The following is a 16,982-nucleotide window of genomic DNA, read 5'->3' as shown; positions in this document are numbered from 1 at the left end:
TATATATATAATTTGTCAACTTAAAAATTATTGTAGACACGCATTTTACAATGTGCTAATAAATTTAATACAGTGAAACATCTCTTAATGCGGACATCTTTCTCCTAAAGACATTCTTTAATTTCCCTAAATTTTTGTACTATTTGAACATCTGTCTAGTGGGCAATCTCTGTAGCGAACAGCAAAAAAACAACTCTCCAGTTTGCAAAAACTTAAAATACCAAATTTATGTTTTTTCTTGTTTCTTTTTCTTAGTAGTACGATTACGTTATTTGTAATGCATTTTGCGTTGGAAAAGTTTTAATTTTATTACTATATCACGATCATAAAATCCTTTTGTTTATATTTATCCATGAAGGGGTTAATTAATGTCTGTAGAAGATGGTCGGGGGTGCGATCAGTAAATAAAAAATAAAAACTATTTGTTTGTGCCGACGTTTCAACCTAAATTTCAGGTCAGGAGCTCAGGCTGATGTTCTGACTGAATTCAAATTTGCCAGAGCTTTGATGGAGACCTGAAATTCAGGTCGAAAAGTCGGCACAAATAAATATTTTTTTGTTTATTTGCTGATCGCACCTCCAACTATCTTCTCCACATATTAAACTACAGTCCACTATCAACATCACTTTAATTAATGTCAGTGCGCGGGAAAAAAAGTATGATAATCGAAATTTCTGCACTATTTGAAATTTTAAAATTATAGGCAACCAGAAGAAGATTGTCTGGCAAAATAAGGTTCAGAAAGGAAATCATCCACTACTTTGCCGAATGTATTGTTAATTTTCATGGATTTGTTTGTAAATTATTTTTGTTGATTTTTTTTTGTATAATATGAAATACAATTACGAACATTTCATAAGTATATTGTTTATTTTGTACAATATTATTATTAAAATTGTTCTATCATAATGTTTTCCCTTTCGATTTCCCTATCTAACGGACCAAATATTCCCCACAATGTTTGCAGTAGGAATGCTTCCCTGTATATGAAATATTGCACTCTTATTGTTAGTTTTATGATGTAAATAGTAACAGTTATAAAACAAGATGAAATAATAGACGTGTTTAAAACAAAGAGCATAAAGCGTGGTATTGTAAGTGGATATTTCTTTAACTAAAATTACTTAAAAGTGGGAAAATAGCTTAAGGATTTAAAATTTTCGAGAGTTCAACTTTGTTACGTTGTTCAAATTTGTTTTAATTTTAATGTTTCATAAATCTTTTCCATCTAAGGCATTCAATATATGCAAAACAAGACTTAAAAACAACGAAGTAACTCTAAAATCAAACCCACGATGAATATTTTTTTATATATTAATGGATAAATGAAAATGAATCAGTAATCAATAGAAGTGAAACTTTTTTTATATACCACTGAAGCCTAATCGAAAAGTTTTGATTTTCTATTTTCTAATAATAGCAATACTACAGAAAAAAATTATTTATTTAAAAAAAATCCTAAAATAAGGAAGAACTATTTCATTTTCTGTACCGAGGAGGCCATTTTGGGCTGCTAGCGCGCTGAGCAGTTTTAAACGGAAGTACACAATTGCATCAAACTTCAAGAACCATTTAAAATTTTAATAAAAATTAAAGCTAGGACGTTTTATTATTAGGGTTGCGATATCCCATCATCAAATTATAATTATTTTCAAAAGAAAAATACTATTCGATTATCAATAAAGTTGACTTTCACATATTTTATAGCATGATATTCATTGGACATGATGGACCCAATTATCTGATCAATTTATATTATTATACATTTATAAAAAATGATATACTGACCATTAAATTTATGAAAGAAAATATTAATTTTTTTTTATTGTAATTTTAGTCTAATAACAGTTTGGAAGGCTGTGGCGACATCCACTGGTACTAATTTGAAATAACCTGTAAACATCGTATCGAGCATTTATCATTACTTAAATGTTTGAAATTTAACAGATAAAAAGATCAGAGCCCATTCAAAAATATATGAAAGCACTATTCTCAAAATGCAGTTAGGACAATTTAATTAAGGAGGGCAATACAATCTCGAACCGTCATGCAATGTACGGATGAATAATAAAATAAAGTATTTATGAATAATGATAGCATTGCAGAATTATTTTTGATAAATGAAATGTCAATTGTTAATTTTTTTTTTTTTTAAGACAAAACAAAGTAATGTTGAATGATTTTAGTTTGTAAAGAGACGAATCGATTAAAAAAAAAATTAATATGAATAAATGAAACATTTCCCCTTACCGACACATAGTATATCTCGATGATCTTTGCGAGTACGGCGGTGATGATGCGCATCATGTCCTGCCGCTAGGATTCCTGGATATCCTCTGGGGCACTTCACGGAGCCTAGAGGGGCGAAGTCCTTGTTGTACCGAAGGACTTAGCGGGGGAGTGCACGCGGGCTACGACTTGCAAAAAGACTCACAGCTTCAAGGCCTGCACTTGGAGGCGATGCACAATGCAGGTCGGGGTGGGGTTGGCCAAGTGCACTTCTCGCTGGAGGAGAACCTTCTTAAATAGCTTACGGCTATCTTCTTATCAAGAGCAATGACAAATAGGTTCACATTAACTCTTTGTTCTAAAGGTCCTTTTGCGTCACGGATATCTGTTGTTGGATAGGTTGTATTGTCAGAATTTCGAAAACATTTCAGTTACTAATAAATTCCCGATTTTATTTTTAATTCCTAGCGGACTACGGAATTCTTACTCCAGAAAAAAATATTTGATCAATAAGCTAAAAGTGCATATCGATTAAGTTGAGCAAATTTTACAAATTTAGATGATATTAGCCTCTAGTTTTGTAAAACAATTATGTAATGTGAAATTCCGTCTTCTCTAAGTTCTGTATTTTCACCGAAAATTATTACAAATTACAAAAATCACTTTTTGTTAATAAAAAAATGCAAAATATTTGTTATTATCATTATTAGAGACATTAAATATTTTTTTGAAAACTCTTTCTATTAATATCTCTGTTTAGTTAATTTTTCATCAACATTTCAGTGTTCTTCCCCCATCTTCAGTATCAGTTAGTAAAAGTTATATAAATAGTTAGTGAAACTACTGATAAGGTAAAGAAAGTTATAATCTATTTAAAAAGCAATATCCATGACTAAACAATGGAGTTTATATTGTAAAATAGTCAACTTATTTCAGATTGTGTGTCATGAAGTTGGGGAAAGAGTCTCGAAATGATAATGTAAAAATACATGAAATAAAAATATTAGTAGGAAGAGTTTAAAAAAATATATAAATATTATTTCTGATTATGATAATAAAAAAAATTATTTTCATTACCAGTATAAATTAAAAATTTATTATCATTACATAATGATTGCTTAAATATCCTATTTTGTACAGTAGTTTCCATAATTCTTGCCAATATAAAGCCAAAAGATGGTTATTTATTAAAAATGCTATTTTTAGAGAACTTTTATCTCTTTATTGTTTGAAAAAATATTTTTATTGATTCTGAGCAAATATTATTTTGAATTTTGAATATATCATCTTAATTTATTAATGACAAATTTTCAATATATTTAGAAATTTTGTTTAGTAGTTTTAAAAAATAGTTATATCATGTTAAAGTATTTAAACTTTTTCTTATTTTTCTCATTTGTTGTTTAAATCGTAAATACATAGAATTTTGGCCTCAGATGTATGAATCTAACAAATATTTATAAAGGGAATCAAACATTAGATATTTACTTTTACTTATTGCATTTAAGAAAAATATATAATGAAACCCCAAAAGTATAAAAATTATATCAACTTTATAATAAGTCAAGTTGGTAAAAGGAAAGTCATTGGGAAGCCACTGATAATAAAAAGCCATCTGATTAAATGAAAGAGTAATAAAAACAGCCATCCCTAAGCTGCTGGTACTTAGAAACAATAAACAAGTTACAGACATTGTTTATACAGAGTAGCCCCAAAAATTTAATATAATCCAAACTCCTATTTGCAGTAGTAAATATTAAGTCAATAAACGTTGTGAGCCATTTGTGACTGTAATAAATTTACCTCAATTTCAAATTTGGATTGAAATAAATCCATTTTCTAAGTTCTAATAAATGTTTAGTGGGCAAGAAGTATTTATAATATAGAAATATTTAATATTAACTCTTGGTAAGAAGCATTAAATACCATTGAATATACTCAATATTAATTTGAATATGGAAAAACATTGAATATAAATAATTACAAAACTTACATTTTATTTTTTAAGGCCAATATCATTAATTTCCATTTGATTCAATTTGACTTTGCTCTTACATATTAACATATAATTTTAATTAAATTAAATACCAACTTCATTTGAATTAACAATTGTCATTGATTTTGATGAAACCACAGATTATATTTCAGATATATTTTTCTTTTTATATCTTAAAATATAAAAGTTAAAATTCTACAGAAAGTAATTTTTTAAATTATGCATTGAATGATTTTACAGCTGATTTATCTTAGGGTTAAAGAGTGCAGTTAGTGGAAAACATTTTTGAATGGATTTTTATGTTCAAATTACAAATCTAATTATTTTATTTTTATTTTCCTACTAAATAAGTAAATGTAATAGGCATTACCGAATATGAGGATTAGTTGCAAATCTATCCACTAGAGGAGTCTAGTACTAAAATATTGTACTATAATACTGTTAGTTGAATCCTGAAGTAAACCAAGTAGGGTAAAAATTGGTTACAAATAAAACTATAAATTATCATGGATACAATGATTACTAATTAATAAACCATTAATAAACTTAAAATTGTGTCTATGACAAATTTATTCATAGTTTTCTTTATAACTAATTATTGCATAAATCTATTCGAGGCAATACTAAAGTAGGTAGTGTTATAATAATATTTAAACATGGTTTATCAAGATTAATATTTCAATCAGACAGGATGGGTGTGGTTTTGTTTGATATAGCATGGATTTGAATCTATAAATTATTTTCAACATGAGAGTTCCAATAAATAATGGATTATTTCACAATTTTTAAATAGTTAATTATGCAATTTCCTTTTATTGATTTTTTTCTTATCTTTGAACATTTATCTGGGAAGGTGAAAATTTAAAACAGGAGTTAGGGGTTTCATGAATATCAATTATTTAAATATAAGAAGATGGTCAGGGTTGCGGTCAAAAAAAGAACAAATAGTATAAAACTATTTTAATGTCCGACATTTCGTCCCACTTTGCAGGGCTTCATCAGGGCTTAAAAGATACAAAAAAAAAAAGAAAGAAAACTGAGAATATTACAACAATAAGGTAATTAAAGCTAGGATAAATATTATGTAAAAATAAAGTGATAAGAAATTACATATAAATAAAAGGAACGAAGACATAAAATAGTATCAGTATAAAATAAACTTGAATAAACAATGATAAGAAGAATAAAAAATAAGTAACAATGGTAAGAGTAAACAATTTTTTTGTAAAAAAAAAAAACGTCAAATATACAGTTAAAAAAGTACAGATGTACATAAAACAAAAAAACGGGGGAAAAAAAAAAATAAAGTAGAGATTAAATAAACGTCTTGAAAGAATAAATATAAATAAAAAAAATAATAATGATATTAAATGATAATAAATGAGCAAAGAACAAATCAAGACCACCTACCTGTTCTTTGCTCATTTATTATGATTATTATTTTTTTTATTTATATTTATTCTTTCAAGACGTTTATTTAATCTCTACTTTCTTCTTTTTTTTTTTTCCCCCCCGTTTTTTTATTTTATGTACATCTGTACTTTTTTAACTGTATATTTGACGTATCTTTAAAAAATTGTTTACTCTTGCCATTGTTACTTATTTTTTATTCTTCTTATCATTGTTTATTCAAGTTTATTTTATACTGATACTATTTTATGTCTTCCTTCCTTTTATTTATATGTAATTTCTTATCACTTTATTTTTACATAATATTTATCCTAGCTTTAATTACCTTATTGTTGTAATATTCTCAGTTTTATTTTTTTTTGTATCTTTTTAGCCCTGATGAAGCCCTGCAAAGTGGGACGAAATGTCGGATATTAAAATAGTTTTATACTATTTGTTCTTGTTTTGACTGCAACCCTGACCATCTTCTTATATTTAATACTTTACGGTCAACTATATATACATATATATCAATTATTTAAATTGATATTTACATGTTTATAATTTTAATTATAAAATTATATACAATTATTTAATTGTAGGTATATGCATATATATTGATAGGATATTAATACATAGCACTGTGTATGTTATAGTAGTTTATGAAAACTAAAATATTTATTATGGAAAAGATATTTAAAATAACTTTAAATAATTTTAATTTAATAAAAATTCAAAATTGCAATATTTCTTTTATTCAAAGAAATAAAAATGTACACTGTTGTTTTTAAGTTAACAATTTTGATTATTAAATTTAAAATGAAACTTGTTTAATCTCAAAATTGGAAAAAATAATGAGCTTTCAACACAAGTATTCCTTGAAAACCCCCCCAAAATATCCAAATAATACTGTGAAAGTGTTCTTCATCAACTAACTTCTGCTCTTAAAGAATAACTAACTCATTAAGAAATGTTCAGAAAGGATAGTATTATGAGTTCAAAGTCTACAGGTATGAATGATTAATTGCTATCTGTGGTTTGTCAAACCACACCTCTCCAGTTAATGATAAACTCTAAAATTGCCAGTGATGTTTAAACTAAAATTTAAAAAGGCAAAAGTAAACTTTTTAAAGTAACCATAGCTTTCTAAAGTCTTCCAACCTCTTTTTCCAGAAAGTTCTGTGCATTGGCTTCAACTACATCTGCCTGCCTCTCTTTTTTTTTACTTCCTCATACCCAAACAATAATTTCTTAACGGTTGAGTACCTAACCTAAACTACCTAAACCTAGACCACAGCATTCAGGAGTCTTATATATTGTACAAAATCTGGTTCCGGGTAAATTTGGTACAACTCTGCAATGTACTTCAGCCTAAACCGGTTGATATTATTTACGGACCAAACATAAATTTTAAGATTTTCTTCTCAAATATCACTAAGCTATCTGCACTCACGCATGATGTGGGCCCATACGCATGACTCTGAGGCATAAGTTAGTACTGGTCTAATAAATGTTTTATACAGAGAAATGTTTGTGTTTCACGACAGAAATGGGTTCTTAGTGTTATCGACACACAAAAATAACATAAGATAACACAAAGATTATCTTGATTGACATTGATATTTGGTATGTGTATGCATCAAATTCATGAAATGAACTACTTGATGTTTTTTGTTAAAAAATATTAACAATTTTGAAAAAAAAAAATATGGAAGTAGAACAAATGAATATCTAGTTGTTTAATTTTATGGCCGAAAGTGTGTTGGAGTGATATGTTTCTTTCTATTTAAGGAGTCTTTCTTAAACTGTTGGAGTGAGATGTATTAGAGCTGCAGTTACTTTATCTTTTTTTCCCCAGATAAAACCTGCATTGTGAAAACCTTCTTAGTAATGGCATTAACTGTTATTTGGGAGATTTGTGGCTCTGTTTTTTTAATCTTTTAATAAAATCAGAAAAATAATGTTGTATTTTTTATCCTTATCTTTGATTAATAAATTTATTTATTAGTATTAACCTGAGAGAGGTTTTGCCTTGAGAATATTAAGAAATAAATGTCTATATTTTCCTAGTATTTCATCTCTTTTGTTTATACTTTTGTCTATCTTCCATTAACCCTTTGATGTTGTCCATGCTTGTTTATGTTACTCCCTGTTTTACATCCTCACCTAAACTCAGTACAATACAGTTTTGCTCTGGCCTCCTCACAATGGTATGAATGAGCATTTCACTCACCAGTACACTCCTAGGGTGACATCTTTTGTTTCTCATTTGAGTATTTAGCTCACCTGGACACCTCCTGCATTTCTTATTTTAAATTATGAGCTGAATAAAGAAGATATTTATTAGATATTTTATTAAATCTGGATTTTACAGGTCCTGATGGATTCTACAGTTTCAACTTCAAATTGCATTGAAAGTAATCGTATTTCAATTCTGAATTTCCTTTGTAATAATGTTTAAAATAGTTTATATTTATAGGAAGTTTTTTAACCTCAAAAATTTATAGAAAAAAAAAGGTATTCCAATTATTTATTTAAACAATAATAACCAGTCTCAAGATAGTGAAAAGATTATTTATAAATTAATCGTAAAGATTTTTGTTGTTATCACGTCCAATCATATAAACCAAACAGTATTAATTGTCTACCATGAGATAAATGTTCACAGGACACCTGCTCAGTTGATATATAGTGATAATCAAAGTGATGATCATGTATCACTTTTTATATTTTCGTCTTATTTTACAGCCCTTAAATGGTGTAAATTTAACATTTTCATATTCTTTGTAATAAGACAACTTTCTAAACGAAAACGATAGAAACCAAAATGAAAACTGTATATTTTTGTGAGTAAATATTTACCAATAGATTAAACACATTTAACAGTTATTTGGGAGATATTTAAGATAGTTGTACAGTCGATCTAAAGCGGACAGTATTTGCTTTCATTATCAAAAAACTGATTAAAAGATGACAAGTCTCAATTGCGTAATTTATTTTCGGTCCAAGTAGATTAGGTTTTTCAAAATGAGTAATTTCCTAGCGCTGAAAGATTTATCTGTAACTTAGGAGTCAGTAGAGGCCAGATTTTCGTTTTAAAAAATAGTACCTACAATATCCTTTAATAATACCCCACTTATTCCTGTCGAACAGATCCGTTACTTAGGACTACATCTCGACAAACGACTGACATGGAATCCTCATACAAGACTAAAAAGACAAGAAACTGCTCGTAGATTCCGACTATTGCAACATTTACTATACAAACGGTCTAAATTGCCAATCCATTACAAAAGACTGATCTACGTGACTATTATAAGACCTATCTGGACATACGGAGTTGAGCTTTGGGGCTCCACTAAACCATCAAATTCCTCCCCGAATCCAATCTTTACAGTCCAAAATCCTTCGTAAAATCCTTAATGCTCCTTACTTTGTCACAAATCAAGTCATCCATCAGGACCTCAATATTCCATATGTTGCCGATTTGGCCAGAACCAGATACCTTTCCTTCCATAATAAACTTCTCAACCACCCAAATCCACTTGTTTCTAACCTGGCTTCTCCTTCATTACCTAATAATCCTCCTAGGCGTCTGAAAAGAAGATGGCCTCGAGATCTTCTTCTCTAGAAATGTTATTGGAGTTCTATCAGTGGGTAGATTCTCCGCATGTTTTTATCATGTTACTATGTCACCTACAGCAAATTTACTTGTTGTATATATGTGTATACAGTTGTAAATATCAATAAATAAATTATTAAAAAAAAAAAAATAGTAAAAAAAATTGAAAAACGTGTAGTGAAAATTCCCAAAATCGTGTTTTAAAAATTAAAAATCAGTAAAATTGTGAATATAACATTTAAATCACTCAAAAATCTATTTTATCGTTGAATTTATAATATTAATACAGGGGAGAGGGAGGATAGCATTAATGGATGAAGGGGCCGTTCTCCAGAAATCCTGTTTAGGTTTCTGTTCTATCCAGACACATTTCAGTAAGAATAGTAAGAGTCTCAAAATATATTTATTGTTCTGCATTGTTGCGTCTGGATATAAAATGGAATAAACTAAATTTTCATTAATTTGCCAGTTAGTTTACAGTTTCACCATTGTACGGACAATGAGGGGGTAAGAAGCTAGTCATATTTTTATACTAATTCTGTTAATCAGATAAATGTTTTATTTATTGTTTCCAGTCACGATTAATTGGCAGTTAAAAGGCTTTTCTTCTGTTCTTCTTGAGAAGTACTTTTATTGTTTTGTAATAAATATTATTCTGTACTTATAAGAATGATAATGACAAATATAAGGTTTCTATTCATTAAAGACGTTTCATTTCCAATTTATTTAAACTCTATTATGTATCTTTATATGTAAAAATAGACATAAAATGAAAAAAAAAAAGTTATTCAACCTACACGGACTCGAATCCGGCTCAAGGGACAAGGGACACCGATCCGTTACTGCCACGTTAAATCCATAAAGTGTAATTGTTTGCTACAGTACTGAATTTAACGACATTTAACATAATTTAACATAATTAAGTAGTGGCCCCTATAATCATATATCTTCATCAATAGTACTTTAAATTAATTATTTATTACATCTATTAATAGCAGATTATATCTGGTCAGACCACTCAAACAACTGCATTCAATAGTTTCTGAAACGGTAGAAATAATAATGTTTTTTTACAAAAAAAATGAATATCAGCAACAAAATAAACTCTTTTTTTTTAAATAATACTTTTTGTTTATTGATAGATATTACAATCTGCTACACAGTTGTGGGCAATAGGTAATAGTGATGAATGATCTCATACATACTAAAATAAAATAAAATAAATAAATGAATAAAAAAAAAAAAATAAATAAATAAAATTAAAAAAAACTCTTAAAATATAACAAACAAAAGAATAAACAAAATGAACATACTCAAACTATCAGTATGAAAAATAAATAAATAAAATAACATAATGATAAAATAACTCTAAATCTGATTAACTGTGACTTGTAAGTATGGCATCTCAGATACCACCCCCTCCCCGCCCCCCGCTAAAGCCCTAACATGACTCCGGAGCCCAATAAGCTAGTCTTTTTGGCTTCACTTGCCCAGGTTATCTCCTCCATTATACTCCTTCATAAGGGAACTATATTTAACCTTGCTAAATACTGAAAACTGAAATAAGAAATTGTCACTGTCTAGAACCAAGTAAGATGAAATCCTGGACTATAGATGGAGTGTGTAATCTATATTTTGTTTTTTATAACAATAAAGCTTGTTCTAGAGAGATTTTTTCAAGACCACTGATTAATACTATACCAGAATGTATGTTTATGTTAACTTTTCGTTTTTATACCTTTAATTCGACTCTTTAAGTGTTAAATAATTCTTTACCTATTTTTATAAATAAATAAAGAATAACATACATACCTGTATATATACAATATTGTACGTAGTGTGTGTTAGTGTATATACCGAAAAGGGTTTTACTTAGGATGGTAAAGTACCGGTGCTTGGGTATGCTTATGATTGGGTATTATTGGGTGAGGACAAGGAAACTATAGAACTAAATACAACCACGCTACTAAACTCCAGCAAGGAACTAGGCCTTGCAATAAATACGGATAAAACAAAATACATGGTTAGCAGTAGAAACGCGAACAATTTCGGTGATATAGATATAGGAGGAAATAGGTTTGAACAGGTAAATAGGTTTAAGTACTTAGATTCTACGGTAACTAGAAAAAACGAAATTGATGAGGAAATAAAAGTTAGGTTGAAAGCGGGAAATACTTGTTGTTTTTCAATTTCGAAACTTAGCTCCCGGCTTATATCGAAAAACTTAAAAAATTAGAATTTACAAAACTATTATCCTTTCCACTGTTCTTTATGGATGTAAGACGTGGCGTCATACATTAAGGGATGAACAGAGCCTTAAGGTTTTTGAAAATAAAGTATTATGCAAAATATTCGGACCGAAAAAAGATGAATTAACAGGAGAATTTAGAAGATTACACAACGCTGAATTAATTATATTTATATTATAATTATAGAGTATAGGTCCCATACCCGGTAAATATAATTCGAGTTATAGCATTGCGGCGTATAAGATGGGCGTGTAAAGTTGTAGGGCTTAATAACGATCGGATCTAAAATGTTAATAAACACTGAACCGATGGGTAAACATCCGAGGGATAGACCGAAACGTAGGTGGGGAGAATGGCATTAAAATTGATTTAGTAGAATTGGGTTTGGAGAGGCTTCACTGGAAGGATGCATGCAGAGAGCGTTTAGTGGCATCGGCATCGAACCTTCGTTAGGCCTACATAATTACTATTATTATTAACTAACGAACCCGGTAATGTTTCAATATTGCTATATTTGAGGATGTATTAATTAAACTCTATTGAAACTTTGATATCAATTAATATATAGAAGAAGTAATAAAACGATAACTATAGTAATATAAATGATAACAGTTAACTTCGATTGGTATATATTCATGATGAATTTAATTTTTTTCTATGAATAGTTTTTATATAATAACCCTCACCTTCAATATTAGTCCTAGCTGGATACAATTCAGACTCATTGGCCTATCAAAGTGTGGTAAAAAATTTTTTTTGGAGTAAAACAAAGTTAAAATTCGTGTTTTCCACCTTGAGAATCTCTTAGATATGAATTTTCGATTAAAAAAAAAACAAATAAAATTTTTAAGCCCAAAATATTCTCCTCACATTGGCCTGAACGTTTTTTTTTGAAAAACCAGAAAAATAAAATTATCATCAACTTGACTCATGTTCAAATCTACTACAGCAAGCTTGGCAGTGGTTTAGGACTCTATAAACTGCAGCAAAGCCCATAAAACGGATCTAATTAAACAAATTAGAATCGGAGATATAAAATAAAACGTTTGAAAAGTTTATTTGAAACTATTATTTCACCCTTATAAGGGCACTACATCTAAAATTAGATGACACTGTGTTGACCTACGTTACTGAAATCCTCATTAACACTTTTTTTTTTTTTTTTTTAGTTATTAAAAAATCATTTAGTAAAATCAGTAATATTTTTTTCTTTTTCTTCATAAAGAGAAAAATCGATTGGGATATAATCACCAAGAAAACAAATGTATAATTTCTGAGCTACGCGCCAAAAATGCTTCAGTTTGTTAATACTTTTAGCCCCATATCAATTGTACGAGTAAAGTACGAACAAACAAAAATTCATTTTTATATATTAGGTTAAACTTTTTTTTAAAATTAAAAATTACGTTAATTCCACAACGCGCAATTTTGTACAGTATAAAGCTAGTTTAAACTAATATAATGTTTTTATCATTCCCATTTCTGTCAGTTTTACTAAGTAAGATACTTAAAATCTACAAATAAAATTTAAAAATGTCCTTCCACAATTCGAAAATTTTCTTCGAGGTCAATTGACTGATTTTTTTTTTTTTTCAAATTTGGCTCTAAAGTAACAGGACAACCCAAGATGATCCTCATAACTCTATCCGTTATTTATTACGATCTATCGTAGAATCCGTTATTTAGTTTCTAAACAGTGGGTGATTAGAGATTTCATACGTCCAAATGTCGATCATTTATGAATATAAAGGAAACAAATAAAATCGATAAATCAGAATCACCGTCGGAATTCGACAGTACCATCTGTTATTTATTTTTTACGATTTTATGGTACTTCAGTTTTCTTTACGCCCATATATCGGTCATTTATGAAGGAATTGGAAACAAATAGAATCGAATGGAATGATTATCTGAACAAACAAAAAAAAAATGAAAAATAAAATTTATTTATATTTGGAGTCTAATCAGTGGCCAATTCAGGATGATCTTCGGAACTCGACAGTACTATCTGTTATTTACTTTTTACGATTTGATGGCAGTTCAGTGTTTCTTACGCCAATATATCGGTCATTTATAAAGAAATTGGAAACTTATGAAAATTTTCTCTTTAAAACGGTTCAAAAGGGAATTTGAACCGTTTTAAAGTGAAAATTGAAAATATATAATTATTTAACTTTCTTAAAATTTCGGCTCCAGCTAAAAAAAAAAAAAAGTAAGTATATACAATTTTTATACCATAAAAAATGCCAGTTCAATGGCGGATTAGTAATTTCCTGAAAGGAGGAGGGGTACTCTTGTTTATGGGTGAATTCGTAACCGGAAATGCCGACCTAATAACCAAAAATTTAAATAAGTTAAATTTTGAAATACGATTTATTTTCCAATTAAAACATAATAATAAAGGCGCCTCTTGTATTTTTATGCAAATAAAAACAAGTTTTCAAGAAAAAAAATTGTTTTGACCTCCTACGCTGGACTCACTAGTGTATCAATTTTTAATTAACTTTCATACTTATTCAAATTTATATGCATATTTAAAGTTATGCGCGGAGATAAATTGGAAAAATACCTAATTGACGACTTCCTTTGTTGAATTGAGATATTAACGTCTTATAAGAAATTTTCATATTAAAATATGCCGTACTTACAAAAATGTCGGGTAATTTCTGAAATGTTTGTATTTCGAACATGATGATCGGTTCCAGGAAAATTGTCGGTGTTAAACCTAAAAATGACATTCCTCGATGTACAGTTCACCATTTAGCCAACTAACTCTGGGATATGGGCTAGCTCGTGTATATAAAGTCCGAAGCCTTAGAGAAGTAGCCAGTAATGAGCTCAAGCTGCCTACACGTGTTATAGGGCTCACAAGTGTATGTTACATGCCACGTGTATCGCAGCTTTTCAGAGCTTATATTTCTAGATCGTGTCATGATTATTGAGTGAATAATTGAATCTGTTATTTCAGAAAATCAACAACTTCTATTTTCGCAAACGACTCATGTGTGACTTTTTTTCTTGAGTGTAATATAAAAGATGTTTTGAGACCGCTTAGTATTGGGTGAAGTGATTAAAATGTAAGGACAACATATTAGACACTATAGGGGTATTCATGATCTTTTGTTTAACATGTTAAATGGAAAAACTCATGTTAAATGGAGAAATATTTCCTTCTTTTACCATATTAGAACGATATAACATTTTATATGGTTCAGAGTCTGTTAAATGGAGAATGACGTCACGAAACAGACTGGACCAAGTCACCATTTTGTTTCCTGTAGGTTACTTGCTCGTAGTTAGTGTTTTGATTTATAACTAATAAAGAAATGGATGATTAGCTCTTGATTCTCATCCTCACAAGTTAGAAGATCAACAAGGCATTCAGTGGACAAACTTTCACACAACTTTCGTTTTTCACTCACTTTAGTCATGTTGTAATAAATTACTTTAATAACTCAAAACTTAGAATTATACAATAACATGAAGTTTTGGAGGGAAAGGTTATAAAACATGTTGCTTAGAAAATCCGATAGGAGGTATTATGCATTTAACATGACTTTAAATAGGGCTGCTCACAATCCTATACTTATAACATTTAACATGGTAAAATATTTTACATTTAACACAATATCATGAATACCCCATATGACAGCGGTTCCTAACAGGGGTTCTAGGAGCCTCTTCCAATAATTTAGAAATAGCTCACTTCACGTCAACTGAGCACAGTTTTGAACCCTACCATATCAGATTATCTTAAATTTAGAAACAGATCTTGTATAGGTAACGTAGTCTTTCTTTGCTTTTACCGAAAAGACGGCATTCGAAACTCTATTTATATCAAATGATAATTTAGAACTTAATTCTATCAAAGGGTTCCACTATTTTCCAGCTTTTATCAAAAAGGGTTTTGACGCCCAAAATAGTCGGGAACCACTGTGGAGGCTATACAATTTTTAAGCTAGATAAGAACAATATGAATTGAACTCAACTGATACAACTAATAATTTAATTAACAACTATTAAAATGAAAATAAAGTAAAAAATTAAATTAATAATTATAGTAAAAAAAGTTTCTTTTGAGGTTAATGACTTCCAGTTTAATGAAATTTTTATTAAAATTATCACCACATGGTACAACGTTTAGGGACCACTGTCCCATATTCATGCTCCTTAAACCTCATAATTTCTTATAGAAAATCATGTCACAATTTGTGCATCTTCACAAATAGGGTGCTAAGGAGTAGTGAAGATGCACAAATTGTGACAAATTATGAGGTTTAAGGTGCATGAATATGGGACGGTCCTGAAACGTTGTACCATGTGGTGATAATTTTAATAAAAATTTCATTAAACTGGAAGTCATTAACCTCAAAAGAATTGACTCACCAAACTTCCTATAGAGATAATCCAAATTATAATAAAAATAACTGAACGGATTTTGAAGTGAATAATAAAGCTGCAAGTTTACAATTAGTGAATTAATATAATATTGAGAATAAAACAAGATGATACAGAATATGATAGAAATAAGGATTCAATAATATTACAAAGCACTACTATAAATTACTAGTAGTTAATTGTAATATAATAAATAAATTATGTGGAGTTAAGAAAAAATACGGGTAGATATGGTCATTTGGTGAATCAAAATCAATATTTGGGAATCAGTATATAGAAGTAAGAAAGTACCCAGTTAAATATATTTTTTTTTTGTGGTTGATTTATTTTAAGTTCTTCTGATCAGCGATTAAACAGGTATGGTACCATATAGTTTAACGTAGGTTTACCAAATTTATTATTATAGGGAGGTTCAATAAATTTAATTTTTTTCTTCTAACATTTTTAGGTATATTATTTCTTTTCTAAATAAACTATTATCCATGAATTTGAAGGTAATTCTATAAAAATAAAATATTTTAGGTGGTAAAGTACCAGCGATTTTAAGATTTTCTGTTTCATAATTGCTGTGCATTATTGTTCTTAAAGTTCGATTTTATAAACTTGAAAGTTTTGATACATGACAGCACTGACAGCTGATCCCATATCTTAATATCAATTCAAATAATGCTTCGTACACCATTATTAAAGCTTCTCTGATAAGTAAAAATTGGAAGTAATACATTTCGTATGAACATACTCTTAATCTCTTTAAAACATTTACTATGTGTGGTTCCCATGGATAAAACATTATCCACAGTAACACCTAGGTATTTATATTTTTCTACAACATTTTGTGTTTTTACAGCAACATATTTTTATATTATTAATGTTCAGGGTTGTCTACAGGACGCATATGGGATAAATTTATCAATATAAGGACCGTTTTATTTTTGTTAACTATGAGACCTTTGTCATGAGCCCATTTAAAAAAATTAGAATAGTAATTTTGGTATTATTTTTTTTTTTTTTTTTTTTTTTAAATTGATAGATTTATTTATTGATAGATATTACAATCTGCCACACAGTTGTGGGCAATAGGTAATATTGATAAATGAT

The 16,982-nt window shown here is 28.8% G+C and overlaps 1 protein-coding gene across 3 annotated transcripts in view; it reads right to left on the bottom strand.

The window, feature by feature from the left end:
• The window catches only part of LOC106688730 (fatty-acid amide hydrolase 2), a 90,576-nt gene that overhangs the window by 29,960 nt on the left and 43,634 nt on the right, over positions 1-16,982 (bottom strand). The window contains exon 1 of one of the 3 annotated variants that reach the window (XM_014433316.1): positions 2,252-2,494. The exons of the other annotated variants lie outside the window; for them this stretch is intronic. Coding sequence (XP_014288802.1) covers positions 2,252-2,308 — 57 coding nt within the window. The 5' untranslated portion in view covers positions 2,309-2,494. Of the gene's footprint in view, positions 1-2,251; positions 2,495-16,982 lie in introns of those variants that run through there. 3 annotated transcript variants of the gene reach the window in all.

Source organism: Halyomorpha halys, unplaced genomic scaffold (assembly GCF_000696795.3).
Source record: "Halyomorpha halys isolate HHAL.00 unplaced genomic scaffold, Hhal_1.1 Scaffold1188.1, whole genome shotgun sequence".
Taxonomy (NCBI): Eukaryota; Metazoa; Arthropoda; class Insecta; order Hemiptera; family Pentatomidae; genus Halyomorpha; species Halyomorpha halys.
This window is presented reverse-complemented; position numbering and strand designations above follow the sequence as displayed.